General features: G+C 37.6%; 1 protein-coding gene across 1 annotated transcript in view; it reads right to left on the bottom strand.

Moving 5' to 3' along the window:
* The window catches only part of ACTR10 (actin related protein 10), a 38,024-nt gene that overhangs the window by 7,901 nt on the left and 15,103 nt on the right, over positions 1–15,020 (bottom strand). The window contains exons 8-10 of the mRNA XM_020986462.2: positions 14,517–14,552; positions 12,186–12,265; positions 12,026–12,099 (exon numbers count right to left, since the gene is read on the bottom strand). Coding sequence (XP_020842121.1) covers positions 12,026–12,099; positions 12,186–12,265; positions 14,517–14,552 — 190 coding nt within the window. The remainder of the gene's footprint in view (positions 1–12,025; positions 12,100–12,185; positions 12,266–14,516; positions 14,553–15,020) is intronic.

Raw genomic sequence — 15,020 nt, 5'->3', positions numbered from 1 at the left:
GACTTCAAGTTTCACAACAGAACCTAGCTGCCTCAAATATATTATACATATATCTGAGCATATCTATATTCACCTACAATACATACATAATACACACACATACACAGACATACATATATATATATATGTATATGTGCATATGCATACACACACACTATTAGACAAATTCTAAAATCTGAGTTATGGGCATTGGATTTGAAAATGTCACATGTCAAACCATGTTGTCCAGAACATGACAACTCTAGATGGTAAGGGTCTACATTCCTAATGTAGACAGTTCTTGTTTAAAACAAGAAGCTCTTTCAGCAGATGTTAGTTGCAGTAATCATAACAATTTCCCTTATTTCCCCCAGATGCTGCTAAGGGTTTCCTTCAATTCAATTCAACAAACATTTATCAAACACTAGGTGTAGTTACAAAACCAAAAGCAAAATAGCCCAACTCTGTAAGGAACTTACATCCTTGACTCCTGATTAGCATGACACACTCTTAACTTGCCCTTGTGTTCTTTTCGTGTTCTGGAGCCTGCCCATCTGGGCTAGGCTTCTCCTCACCTGCACTGCCATTCCCTCCAACCCTGAAAATGGGGTCTAATCTGACATTATTTCCACTCAACTCTACATTCCAAACAACATTCCTTTTCTTGGTGCTCTTGGACTTTAACCTGATCTCACCGCCTAGCAAAAAGTGCAGAAGCACAGTCCAGTGAGATGGATTCAGAATTGGTTAAATGGCCAGATTCAAAGACTAACTGTCAACTCGGCAGGAGACTTCTAGCGTAGTGCTTCCAGGGATCTGTGCTTGGCCCTGTGCTGTTTTGAAATTTTTATCAATAACTTGGAAAAAGGCATAAATTGCATACTTATCAAATGTGCAGATGACACATAGGAATAACTAACATGCTGGAAGATAGAACCTAAAAAAATCTCAACAGGGTGGAACATTAAGCCAAATCTAATAAGATGAGATTTAACAGAGATTATAAATGGAAAATTTAACACCTGAGTTCAAAAAATATACTTCACAACTACAAGACAGAAGAGGCATGGTTGTCTGAGAAAGATCAGTAAAGTGAGCAACATAAGTCAACAATGAGATATGGCGGTCAAAGAAGTCAATTTGGCCCTGGGCTGCGTTGGTAGGGCAGAGCTTCTAGAAATAAGGAAGTGACAGACCTTATATAATCTTCTCTGTTTAGACCACATTTGGAGTACCGTTTTTAGCTCTGGATACCACAATTTGGGAAGGACATTGATGAGCTGGAGTATACACAGGACAAGCAATCTGGTGAAGGGCCATGAGTTTATGCTATATAAAGAACAATCAACCAACAAGCATTTATGAAACATTTGTGTGCTGAGCACTCTGCTAGGCACTAGGAACACAAAGATAGAAATGAAACAATTCCAGCTCTCAAAGAGCTCATGTTCTATTGGTAGAGATAACACACACATATATAAGCATAAATAAAATACCCAAAATATATAAATATGAGCTAATTCTAATTTTCTTTTTTTTTTTTGGGGGGGGAGGCATTTATAGCTGGGAAGTTCAGGAAAGGTTTCATATAAAAGGTGGTGCGTGGGCTGAACTTTGAAGGAAACTAGGGTTTCTAAGTATTGGGGGTGTGAAGGAAGGAAATTGCACGCAAGGGGGACAACCTATGTAAAGGCATTGAAACAAATGAAGGAGCAATGAAGAGACATGTGAGTAACAGCCAGACTGGCTGAGAAAGTGTGTGGAGGGGAATGAAGTATATAACAAGGGGGAAAGGTGGACTGCAGCCAAGTTGTCAGGGGCTTTGTCAAACAGAAGGGGTTGTAATTAGTCTGGAGAGATGTTTAGCCTGGAGAAGAGAAGACTCAGATTGGACATGACAGCTGTCTGCAGATAAGGGTTGTTCTGTGGAAAAGGGATTAAACTTGTTCTATTTGGCCCAGAGGGCAGAACTAGGGCAAATAGTGGATGCAGAGGCAAATTTGGGCTCCATTATCAGGAACAACTTTCTAATGATAAGAACTATGGGTTGCTTTTGTTTTTTAAGTTTTATTGATGTTTTTACATTTACAGATTACCCCAATTCCATGAGGAGTCTCTTGTAACAAAGTGAAACATATAATGCAGTGACCTCAACTACCTCAGGAATTGTCTGAGGAAGCAGTGTGACCCTTCCCATCGGAGACTTTCAAGCAGGGGATGGATGCCCATTTATCAAGTACATTGTGAGGATTCCTTTTCAGCTATTAGGTAGACTTGTTTGAAGTCTGAGGTTCCCTCCAATTAAAAAGTACTGTTACAATATCACTCTCTAATCCTACTGCCAGGGTAAAGGAAAATGAATTCCTCCTATCTCAAGGTGGAAAGCAACATGTTTTCTCATGGAAATGTAATATTTGCCTGGCTAGCCAGTAACAATCTGATGTTAGCCTGATGAATGGTAAGTAAGTTCTAGAATGGTGTTTCCAAACTAATTTTTCCATGGAATCCTCTGAGCTTAAAATATACTCAGAGAAGTCACAAATGCTGGTCAGAGACCACTGTGATAAGGGTGAGCTGGGTATGCTTCCTCCCTGTCCACTAACTCCCTGAAAGTCAGGTCTTGTCTACTGACTGACGAACTCAATTTCCTTCTCGCCTTGGGATGGCAACACAGTGACAGTGGTGGAGGAACAGAGTAAAAAGGCTTGTTAAGTACCTTCAAATATACTGTCCAAATAGTAAAAAGTCATATTCATATATATGTTACAACTTATTTACTAATGATGGAATACTGTTATGCTACGAGAAATGAAGAAAGAGGTGATTTAAAAAAGATATGGACTTTTATAAAATGGCTCAGAGTGAAGTAAGCAGATGAGAACAATTTATACTGTAATAGCAATATTATAAAAATGAACAATCTTGAAGACTATTATAAACTGATGAAGAATAAAATGAGGAGAACCAGGAGAACAATTGATACAATAATAACAATACTGTAAATAAACAATTTTGAAAGCTGTAAGAATTATGATCAACATAATGACCATTCATGATTCCAGAAGACTGATGATGAAACATGCTATCCATGACAGAAAGGTGATGGATATAGGGTATAAACTGGGTCATTTATACTTTTGCATACAGTTACTGAGGAATTAGTTTTGTTTGACTGTGTATTTGTTATAAGGAATTTGCTTTTTTCTTTTCCCCCAGTAAGATATGGGTTATCAAGGAGAGAAAAGGGTATGGTGTGGGTCTAAGATAGAAGACATCACAGACAGGGAATGCTGCATGCTCTTTCAGATGAGATCACTGCATTTTATTTACAAGAGACTTCTCATGGAGTTGGGGTAATGTGTAAATGTTTATAATGTAAAAACACATCAATAAAGCTTAAAAACAAAAGCAAAACAGTAAGATATCAACTACTGTCCCAAGGAACAGGGCAGGAAGGCTTGTCTTTAGGCACAGCAGAGCTCATCTAAGGAAGGGTTACATTAAATTGGTTTCCAATATAATATAATGAGATAAGTATAGTATTAAGGTCAAAAGGAAAGGTATTACTGATTTAGAATAGGGTTAGGTCTTACTCTGTTAATGGCAAAATTCTCTCATGGAACACTAGGGGTCTGCTGAACAGGGAAACAAACTTCAAATGCTATACTTCAGGTACATTATAGGTTTCTGGGACCAAGCATGAAACTTAATCACCATTTATATAAGTTTATGAGGAAAGTCTATTCTGAGTTCTAAACAACTTTTAGAATACAATCACTACTTATTAGACTTATGTATAGGCAAACAATTTATGAATAAGAGACAGAAAAGTGAAGTTAAGTGTAAAATGGATCATTTTGATTACATTAAATTGAAAAGTTTTTGTTCAAATAAAACATATGTAGCCAAGATCAGAAGGAAAGCAGAAAATTGGGAAAATTTTTTTATAGGTAGTTTATCAGAAAAAGGTCTCATATCTAAGATAAATATAGAACTTTGTCAAATCTCTAAGAATAGGAGTCATTCCCCAATTGATAAATGGCCAAAGGATATGAACAAGCAGTTTTCTGAAGAAGAAATCAAAATAGTTTACAATCACAGGAAAAAATATTCTAAATCATTACTGATTAGAGAAATGCAAATTAAAATAAACTTGAGATATCATTTTACACCTACCAGACTAGCTAAAATGATAGAAGAGGAAAGCGACAAATGTTGGAGGGGATGTGCAAAAACTGGGACACTAATTCACTGTTGGTGGAATTGTGAACTAATCCAACCATTTTGGAGAGCAATCTGGAATTATGCCCAAGGAATTATTAAACTATGTATGCTCTTTGACCCAGCAATACCACTACTTGGTCTATTTCCAAAGATAATTAGAGATAAAGGAAAAGAACCTATATGTTCTAAAATGTTTATAGCAGCTTTCTTTGTGGTGGCAAAGAACTGGAAATTGCAGGGACGTCCATCAATTGAGGGATGGCTGAACAAGTTGTAGTATATGATTGTGATGGAGTACTATAATGTGCTATAAGAAATGATAAGCTCAATGATTTTAGAAAAACATAGTAAGACTTGAATGAAATAATGAAGAGTAAAATGAGCAGAACCAAGAGAACATTGTATATAGTAACAGCAATACTGTTTTCAGAATAAGTCTGAGTGAATAAGTTATTTTAACTGTTATAAATACCCAAATTAACTACAAAGGATATATGAAGATAGACATGATGTGCATCCAGAGAAAGAACTGATAAACAGATGTGTAAAATAATACCTATTTGTGTCTAATGGTAGCCATCCCTAGGGTGTGGGGAAGGATTAAAAAAAAAAAGACATAAGATAATTTTGTTGTATATTTGAAAGGAATAGCAAGTTATACATAGTAGATTTACAGTTTCACATGCAATCATCTTTTTTAATCGTCTTATTTTACAAAAATGTTTGTTTTATTCCATAAATCAAAAACAAAATTAAAAAGAATACAACCATTTCCCAAACTAGGGAGATTACCTAACACTGTTAAGCTTATAATGGGAGGGTGAATTCCGTCTTTTAATATTAGAATTTTAAAAGCGCTGCTGTCTGGAAGTATCTCAAATGTAATGTTGGGCCATTGGTCGGAGGAGATATTAGAAATCATTTGTAAATTAACTGGACAGAAACTGGCAACAGGTTGGTTTCCCTAACTCATAATGTAATTTTCTATACTATTCACTGCTGTTGCTGTTTAGCCTTCATTCTTGAAGAGGTCTATGATACCAGGGAGGTGATGCCATGACATGCAAGTGAACTGGATTTAGGTGACAGAGGGCTGTCTGTGCAAAGTCACTAGCCTCACTTTCTCCTCCTGAGCTATCTGGGTCCAGTGGCCAGATACGGATCAGGACAACTGGAGATGGCCCAGGATGCACTGGAGGACCTTGGCCTTTTTAATCTAAGGTCTTCAACAAGTCTCAGTTTGACTATTCACTAGCAAAAAAGTGAATCTTGGTTAAATGAAAAAAAAAGTTTATCCTAAATCATTAACAAAAACATTCAAACACACAAAAAACAAGCATACATGAAACTACAAACTTCTATTATTTACAGTCTGCTTTTAAAAATGTATATATAACTTTAAAAAGATAGTTACTTCAAAATACTTTACAACTATCCTTTTGTCCCTTTCCAAATTCCTGCTTCTCTCTGTATTTTCTGGATTTTGCTGCTGCTCTTATAATTTATATTATAGTTGCTTTGGTTCAGTTTTCTTCACTCTGTAACATTTAATAAATTGTTCCCATATTTCTTATAACACATTTCTTATGGCTTTAGGCAGTAGGAAAGGCACTAGTGGGGCTTAGATGGAAACTCCCAGTTAATTTTTAAAGCGTGTTTTCTTCTCTTATTCTGTATCTGAATACTGAATCAACAGACAATGTATAACTGTGCATATAAGTGTATAAATTATATGTGAGATTAGAGGCAAAACTGACCGGGGAGAGAAGAATAAAGTTGACTATTAACAAGATTGTGTTTAGAAACAAATATACTTTTAAAATTATAATTAGTTGGTTTCATCACTCAATTGGTAGAGGACCAGTGCCCAAAGTTATACCTTCATCATAGATCCTATGTCTACAGGCATAGAAAGTATCTATTCTACAGTGTCACCAGACAATCTCAAAATAAAAACAATGCCCAAGTCCTCTGTTACTACTGTGGCCCTACACCAGGTCTCTAGCAGATGGGATCTGATCCAGGACTAAGACCTCAGATACTAGCCTTGGAAGCCAAGTACAACCTCTACGTGAGGTATATCTTGGGGGTAGTGTGTCATCTTTCAATCAACTCTAGCCCTCTACTGTACATTATTCTTCATTCATATCAATCTATGACTAAAAGATTGTTAGTATATTATAGGATTTCATTTTTTTTTAATTTGAAGAAACATTTAATGGAAGAAATGACCCTTTTGAATGCTGGAAAAAATGTTGCACTGAAAGTCTGAAATATCTTTGACAGTCTAATTTAGGCTATATATGTATATACTGATACATTTTTAAAAACTATACAAATTCATTTTTAACATTCCGGTGTGGGGGCAGCTAGGTGGTGCGGTGGATAGAGCACTGGCCCTGGATTCAGGAGGATCTGAGTTCAAATCTAACCTCAGACACATAACACTTACTAGCTGTGTGACCCTGGGCAAGTCACTTAACCCCACTGCCTAACCAAAAAACCAAACCAAAAAACAAACAAACCAAAAAAAACTAACCCCATTTCGGTGTGGCTGCTGGTTTTTAGTTTAGTAGCCACTGAGTACTGTTAGTAAAGAATGTCATTTCAACTGAATGACTTATATTTAAAATGTTTGTAGAGCACTGACTATTTTTGACACTGTGTTTAAACAAGTAGTGGCCGGAGAATAATGCATTCTCTTAATTCAAAAATTCTGTCAGGTTTGCATCTAAAATTTTTTCTTCCTAGAAACTTTATATATAGGAAATAGTGTTTTGCGGTTTTAAATATTTGTTGGGAGCTGTGATCTTCTTGGGATAGGGAATTCTTGGAGAAGAAATTCCTTCTACCAACGCTTTTCAGTAACTCTTCTGCATTTTAAAATCTTAGAGAGTTGCCTGGAAACTAAGACATTAAAACACTCACCCAGAGTCACACAGCCAGTACGTGTCAAAGATGGGACCCAAACCGAGGTACTCTTGCTTCTGAGTACAGCTCCATGCTGCCTCTTAGGGAAACGAATATTTATGCTTGCAAGTTGTAAGTGAACTTCCTTTGTGATAGTGTTATTTCTCTCTGGTTTTTGAGGTTGTGTGGCTTCTAAGGGGGTGCGGGACAAGGGGAGATAGAGAGAGAGGGAATGTATGTATGTATGTGTGTGTGTGTGTGTGTGTGTGTGTGTGTGTGTGTGTGTGTGTGTGTGTGTGTTTTATTTGGTGAGACGTTCAGAGGAGATTAACTATCTTTCTGCAGGTAGTCTTCTTGAAAATAAAAATAAATCTTCTGATTAAAGAAAAAAAAAGATTCTATATCTCATACCTTAAATCCCTACCTATCAACTAGCTCGACAAAGACAACTGTTTCCCCATACTGTTTAAAAAACAACAACCACAACAACAAATTCTGCCATGCTCTCAATCATCCAGTTACCCAGGTGGTGCAAGAAATTTTTTCAAAGCCAAAATCCTAAAAAAGTTTATACTTGTTGCCTTCATTTCCTTGACTCCCACTTACTTCTCGACTCTTTGCCACATCACTTCCTCTACTGATTCCCTCTCCAAGGTTACCAATAATTTTTAAATTTCTGATCCAAAAGCCTCTTCTCAATCCTCAACCTACTTGACCTCTTTGCAGCTTTTCACATTATTGCTCATGCCCCCTATTTTCTCCCTTTCTTCCTAACTAATATCTCCTTCACAGTTTCCTTTGCAGTATTATCATTCATCTTCTGTTCTCTAAGTGTGGGGCCCCCTACGACTCTCTCTGGTGATCTGATCCACGGTCATGGTCCAATGATTGCTCTATGCAGATGACTCTCAAATGTATATATCCAGGCTCCATCTCTCTCCTGAACTCTCGGAATTCTCTTCTTGGACATCACCACCCACATATTTTGTAGGCACCTCAAACTAAACATGTCTGAAGTAGAATTCATTATCTTTCCCCATGAATCAACCCCTCTTCCAAACTTCCCTTTCCATGGAGGGAATATCACCATCCTTTCAGTCATCCAGACCCAACCTAGAAGTCCTCCTCAACTCTTTGCTTTATCTCTCACAAGCCTTATTGATTCTACCTCTAAACCTTCTCTTGCATCCATCCCGTGACTATATCCCCACTGCCATCCTAATTCAGGCTCTCATCACCTCTTACATAGACTACTGTGATAAACAGTCTCCCTGCTTCCAGTCTGACTCCTTTCTATCTATTCTTCACACACCTGACAAAATAATTTTCCTAAGGCACAACTCTCCTGCTCTAAAATTTTCAGTGGCTATTACCTCTAAGGCAAAATATAAACTAGTTACTTACCTTGGCATTCAAAGTCCTTTATAATCCATCTCTAACTTATCTTTCTAGATTTATTTCATAATATTCTCTTTATGTTCTAGACCAGGGATTCTCAAGCTTTTAGGTCCTTTTCTAAAGAATCCCTCTGCATTCTTAAAAATTATTGTTATTTATATCTAGCCATACTTACAATATTAGAAATTAAGATGTCTTACTTAGTATTACTAAGAAAAATTTTGACTTCATGGATCTCCTGTAAGGGTCTTACAGACCCCAAAAGTCCATGAACAACCCTCTGAGAACCACTGTTCTGGACAAAATGGCCCACCAGTTGTTCTGGGCATTGGGCACTGCAATTCTAAACATTCATTCCAGACTGTTCCTCTTCCCTAGAATGCAATCTCTCCACACTTCTATCTGTCCTAATCCCTGGTTTACTTCAAAAGACTTAGCTTGGGTATAGCTTCTGACAAAAGCTTTTACTGACACCTCCGTTTTTTATTGCTCCTTCCTCCTAATTACTTTGTATTTACTCATCACTGTATACACTGTAGTTCCTCAGTACAACAGAAAGTCCTTGGGCACAGGGAACTGTTTCCTTCTTGTCTTCATGGCCTCAGTGTTTAGTACAGAACTTTGCACATACAGGCACCTGATAAGTAGCCACTTGCAGAATTACTGAAATGTAAAACACCAAAAGGATGCATGCCACTATCAGAAAATAAATTTAGTGAATAATAAAGAGTAAACTCAACCATGAGTTATTCCCACTATCCACCCTCCTCTGAGTCCCTTGTGCTGCTGAATGGAGCTGGTGGAAGTCATGCAAATGTGCTAACTGGGTCCACTACAAATGCACATCCTCTAATCTCAACTGGGTCCTCACTGTGTAAGGAATCCTGCCCCCAGCCCCCCACCTCCACCCCCAATCGACTCTCTTTTCCACTCTATGACAGCTGTTCTCACCTTTTCCTCTTTCCCTGAACCTGCCAAAGCAGCACCATCCCCCCCACCCTCTCAGCTAAGGTCCTCACTTAAACTTTATCAAAAAACTGAAGCCATTCACAAAGAGCTCCTTCTTTCTCTTTCCTCATCTCACAATTCCTGATGTCATCCCTCAGTATTTTCTCATTTATTCCAGTCTGTAATAAAGAGGTAACCCTTCTTCTTGCCAAGGCCAACACTTACTTACACCCTTGACCCTAATGTCTTTTCGAGAATACTATCTGTACTATCATCCTCATTCTCTCTCATCTTCAAGTTCTTCCTATCAACTGGTTATTTACCCTGCTGTCTATAAACACTCTCCTGTCTCCACTGTACTTAAAAACCCCTCACTAAATTCCACTATCCCTAACTATATTTTGTATCTCTCCTCCTTTCTCATTCAAGTTCCCTGAAAAAGCCATAGATATTTGGTATCTCCATTCCCTTTTCTCTCATTCTTTTCTACACTGCCAGTCTGGCTTCTGACCTCATAACTCAAACTTCAAATTACTTTCTCTAAAATTATTAATGCTCACTTGATTGCAAAATTAAATGGCCTCTCCTCAATTCTCACACTTTTTAATTGTCTATAGTGAGTGATATTGTAGACCAGACTCTCCTACTGGATATTCTTTCCTCTCTGAGTTTTAATGACATCGGTCTCTCCTAATTCTCTTTCTACTTGTTTGACCATCCCTTCTCAGTCTCCTTTGCTAGCTCACCATGCATGTCATGCCCACTAACTGTGGGTATATCCTAAGGTTGTGGCCTTTTTTGTCTCTCACTTGGCGATTGCACCAGCGATTCAGTTACTATCTTTATGGAGATGACTCCCAGCTCTATAAATATAGCTTAGTTTTTCTCCTGAACTATGGTCCCAACACGAACTTCCCATTGGATGTTTTGAAGTGGATGTACCATAGGCATTTCAAACCCACCATGACTAAAACAGAACTCGTTATATTTTTCCCCAAACACATTCCTCTTTAGAATCCCCTATCACTGGTGAGGATGCTACCATCCTTCCTGTCATGCAGTTTTACAACCTCACTGTCATCTTTAATTCCTCATTCTCACTCACCCCACATATCCAGTTGCCAAATCTCATCCTTTACATTTCTACAACATTTCATGCACATGCCCCTTTCTCACCACTCACACAGAACCTACCCTAGTTCAAGCCCTCAATCAGCTTTCACCTGGACTGCTGGAACAGACTCCCACTTGGTCTCCTCATTATCTCTCAAATCTCTCCACATCTCATGCCATTCTCTCTCTCACTTTTTTTTTTTTTGCTTTTAGGCAATTGGGGTTAAGTGACTCACCCAGGGTCACACAGCTAGGAAATGTCAAGTGTTTGGTCTGAGGCCGGATTTGAACTCAGGTCCTCCTGACTTCAGGGCTGGTGCTCTATCCACTGCACCACCTAGCTGCCCCTTCTCACTCCATTCTTCATACACCAGCATGATTTTCCTAAAGTACAAGTCTGACCAACTCACCTCCTTACTCAATAAACTCCAGTGGCTCCCTATTACTTCTAGGATCAATTAATATAAACTTCTCTCTTTGTCATTTAAATCTTTTTACAAACCAGACTTTCTGCCTTTCCAGTCTTCTTATATATTATCACCCTTCATTCATTCTGTGATGCAGCCAGGTTGTTCTACTTGCTATTCAGAACAAATGAAATCCTCTGTCTCCTATCTCCGTACCTTTGTCCTGGCTATCCCCCAGGCTGTTATTCACTGGGTCCTCACCTCTACCTCTTGGAATGCCCAGTTCCTTCAAGAATCAGTTCAAACGGGAGCAGCTAGGTGGAGAAGTGGATAGAGCTCTGGCCTTGGAGTCAGGAGGACCTGAGTTCAAATCTGTCCTCAGATACTTGACACTTACTAGCTGTGTGACTGTGGGCAAGTCATTTAACCCTGACTGCCTCACCAAAAAGGAAAAAAAATTCAAATGCCACCTTCTACATGATGCTTTTCCTGATTCCCATAACTGCTAGTGAGCTTCCTGCCCAAATGATGTTTGTTGTGTACATATTTTGTGTGTAGACACACACACACACGCTATTAGAATGTAACATCTGTGAGGGCAGTGACTGTTTCACCTTTGTCTTTGTATCTATAGGACTTAACACAGCGTTTGGCACACTGTAAGACCTTAATAAATGTTTGATAAACAAGGGGGTGAATGCTTGATACACCTAAAGGTGATATGATTCCTAATTGACTCTAAAGTCTAGTTACAGATTCATTTACTAAATCGCTAATGAATGGCAGGTCTCTGTATGCTTCCTGGCTGTCTCTAGCTATTGTGACTAGCTTCTACCTTCAATCTCCTCATCTGTAAAATAAGGGAGGTGGGCTAGCTGCAGCTAAGATTCTGCTTCTTAAAACAGCGCTGTTAAAAGACTGACGCTAAACTAAATTATTATAAAAATACTGAAATTCTTACAAATCAAATTCTTATGAAAAAGTATGCAAATAAAAATTTAATTTAAGCTTGATTCATCATGCTGCTTAGAAAAAGAATGTCCAACCTGATCGATCCAATTACATGCAGAATCTTCTCTCCATCTAATGGGTAGTCTACATCTGGGGGTGGCAAAGGTCGCTGAAGATATAACCAACAGAAGCATTAGGTGAGAGATCTTGGCTTCTGATCTTTGAACAAGCAATTAATGTGTAACTCAAGCTCACCTCAGCACTTCCATCAATGTTGAACTTTGCTGCCTGCATTTTAAGCCCCCGCTGCAGATCACTCACAAAACAGGTACGTACTTAACAGAAAAGAACAGTTTGGTGGTAAAAATGGTGAATAAGCTTTGTGTTTTGGGAGAAATCAAATATAGACAAAACAAATAAATCATTTACTTGAACTTTCTACAACATGTTTGACACATTTACCTAACTCTCCTATGTTTTCAGTACTTTTGTATTGATCATTTTATTTTCCCAACAACAACTTGAAGGTAGTTTCAGATAATGCTCTATCAGTGAAAGGCCCAGATTAAAAAAAAAAGGCTTTGATTACAGTTGGAGATCAATCACACACTTTGAAAATTTAAAACAGGTGTTTTGGAAAGACACTAGATTTGGAGCGGACAACTGAGTTTCAGTTCTGTTACTAGCTGTGTGAACCTGAGCGAGTCATTTAGATTCACTGGGCCTGTGTCTCTTCCTCCATAAAATAAGCAGTTAGACTAAATGAACTCTAAGATCCCCAGCACCGTCCACCGTCAAATTACAAGAAATATATAGGTATGCAATGTAGCATAGCTCGGAGTCAAGAAATATAGTTAAAGCTCTACCATTAACTAGCTATGTGATTTTTTTTGTTAAGTCACTTAACCTCTGGGGTTTCACTATTTTGGCACAGTTGGAAGAAGATGAGCTCTGGAGTCAGAGAACCTGGGTTCAAATCCCAATTCTGACGTTTACTGTCTATGTGACCTTGGGTAAGTCACCTAACCTTACTGGGCGTCAGTTTCTTCATCTGTAAAATGAGGGGGTTGAACTAGATGGCCTTTGAGGTCCCTTCTAGCTCTAAATCTATGATCTCATATTCCTCACCTGTAAAATGCAAATTTTCGATTAGATTTTCTAGTAAGGTCTCACCTATCCCTAAAATTCCATCATTCTATGACTACCCACACATTTAGCATATGTCTTATTGTGTCCTAGATCATGCATGTCAGTCTTTTATAAAACTTCAAAGATCTGTGATTGCGTCGAGTACTCTCGACTGTTGGAGCTCAAAACTCCTCCGTACCACAGTAGCCTTATTTCATAAGTTGCAGTAATCACAGTGAATCTGCCACCTGGTGGCCAACTTTGAGGTGATGGGCCTCTTCAAAAATACGTTGACATTTGGATGGAAATCTTTTGCTAGGTTCTGCTTGAAGCCTTGCCATCCTGACAAGACATGACAAAGCTTGAGATCTGCAGGCACAGTCTTCAAGAATCCAGGGCCCTTCCACAACATGATGAGGCATTGTTGTACACAAAAGATAAATTATTTACAAAAAATATTTTTGAAGCTTTCATTTTTTGAAGAACTAATGGCAAACAGAGAAAAACTGGGAAAATTCTGATAAAAATGCACTATTAATAAAACTGCAAGTTAAAATAATTTTCAAGATGTTGGCAACAGCAAAGTAAAAATCTACATACTTGGGTTGAATCCCAAAATTCTTGAATAGAGAGCCAGTCAAATGACAGTATACAATTCATGTAAGGTATCGGTAATACTAAGTCAACAAATATAAAACAAAGAACAAAAGAATACTAAAATCCTAAACAACATTAACACAATGCTTTAAAAATCAAACTGTCATTTCAAGTCCACTTCATATCTTTATCCCTATAAAAATATTTGTTCTCTAAAGAATGCATAATAGCAGAATTCTCTCAATAAAATACCATACTGATACAGGCCCCTATAAATCAGGAAGAAGAAAATATTTTAGAGTGGCCGTATGATTCCAGAAATGGAAGATGGACAGTACAAATACACTGTGAAAAAAGATGGAGTGCCCTGTATAAGGAACAGAGCGAAGGCTAATTTGGCTGACTTGCAAAGTGTGGGAGAGACGGTAATGTCCAGTAAGGCTGGAAAGCAAGGGTACAGCCAGTTTTCAGGCTTTAAAACCCTAACTAAATTTGTATTGGATCTCAGAGGCAATGGGAAGACACTGGAGTTTATTGGAATTACATGGTTAAATTTGTACCTAAGGAAATTTAATTTGGCAATGTATGCAGGATGGACTGGAATACTGAGGTAAGTCTGAGAGACCAATGAGAAGCAAAGTACTCTTCTTAATTTAGAGTTTTAATAAATGTTTTTTAAAGGCAGTATACATTATACTGTATACATTGATCTTTTCCCTAGAAAACTACACACACATAAATTTATTTATCCATGTATGCATGTGGGCATATATACCCACATGTATTATGAAATTTGAAACAAAATTAACATTTTAGGAGAGAATGAAAAAAATCAAGAGTTTACACAAGTATAAACATTACCTTTAATGTCTTCTAAAATAACCTCTGGAATTGAGCCTAAGAGAGAAATTATGTTTAGAATAAAGAATCATAATAAGTAAAATTACAATAGGTAAAAATGAAATATATTTATATTTCTATACAAATAAAATAACTACAAATGTTGTTAAGAAAAAGAGAGAAAGAAACCAAGTGGAAAAAAATAACTATTTTGGTAATAAAACCATGCACGATGATAAAAGTACTTGCTAGTTTTTAAAATTCATTAGTCATTGGCCCTAGCAGACATCTGATGAAATTGTCTTGTGATGCTATACTTGGTAAATTATTATTAGAGACTCTTCATACTTCTAGTGCGAATCTGTACTACATGCGGAGAAACTAGTTTATAGTTCAATCTGCTGCTAAGGAAATTGCATATCAGTCTATATCAGAGATTCTTAATCTTTTTTTGTGTCATGGACCTTTTTGGTGGTATGGTAAAGCTGATGGACCCCCTTCTCAGAATGTCTTAAAAATGCATAA

The sequence above is a fragment of the Phascolarctos cinereus genome, unplaced genomic scaffold (assembly GCF_003287225.1).
Source record: "Phascolarctos cinereus isolate Bilbo 61053 unplaced genomic scaffold, phaCin_HiC Scaffold_3;HRSCAF=262, whole genome shotgun sequence".
NCBI lineage: Eukaryota > Metazoa > Chordata > Mammalia > Diprotodontia > Phascolarctidae > Phascolarctos > Phascolarctos cinereus.
The sequence above is the reverse complement of the archived record's forward strand: the minus strand, read 5'-3'. Positions and strand labels throughout refer to the sequence as shown.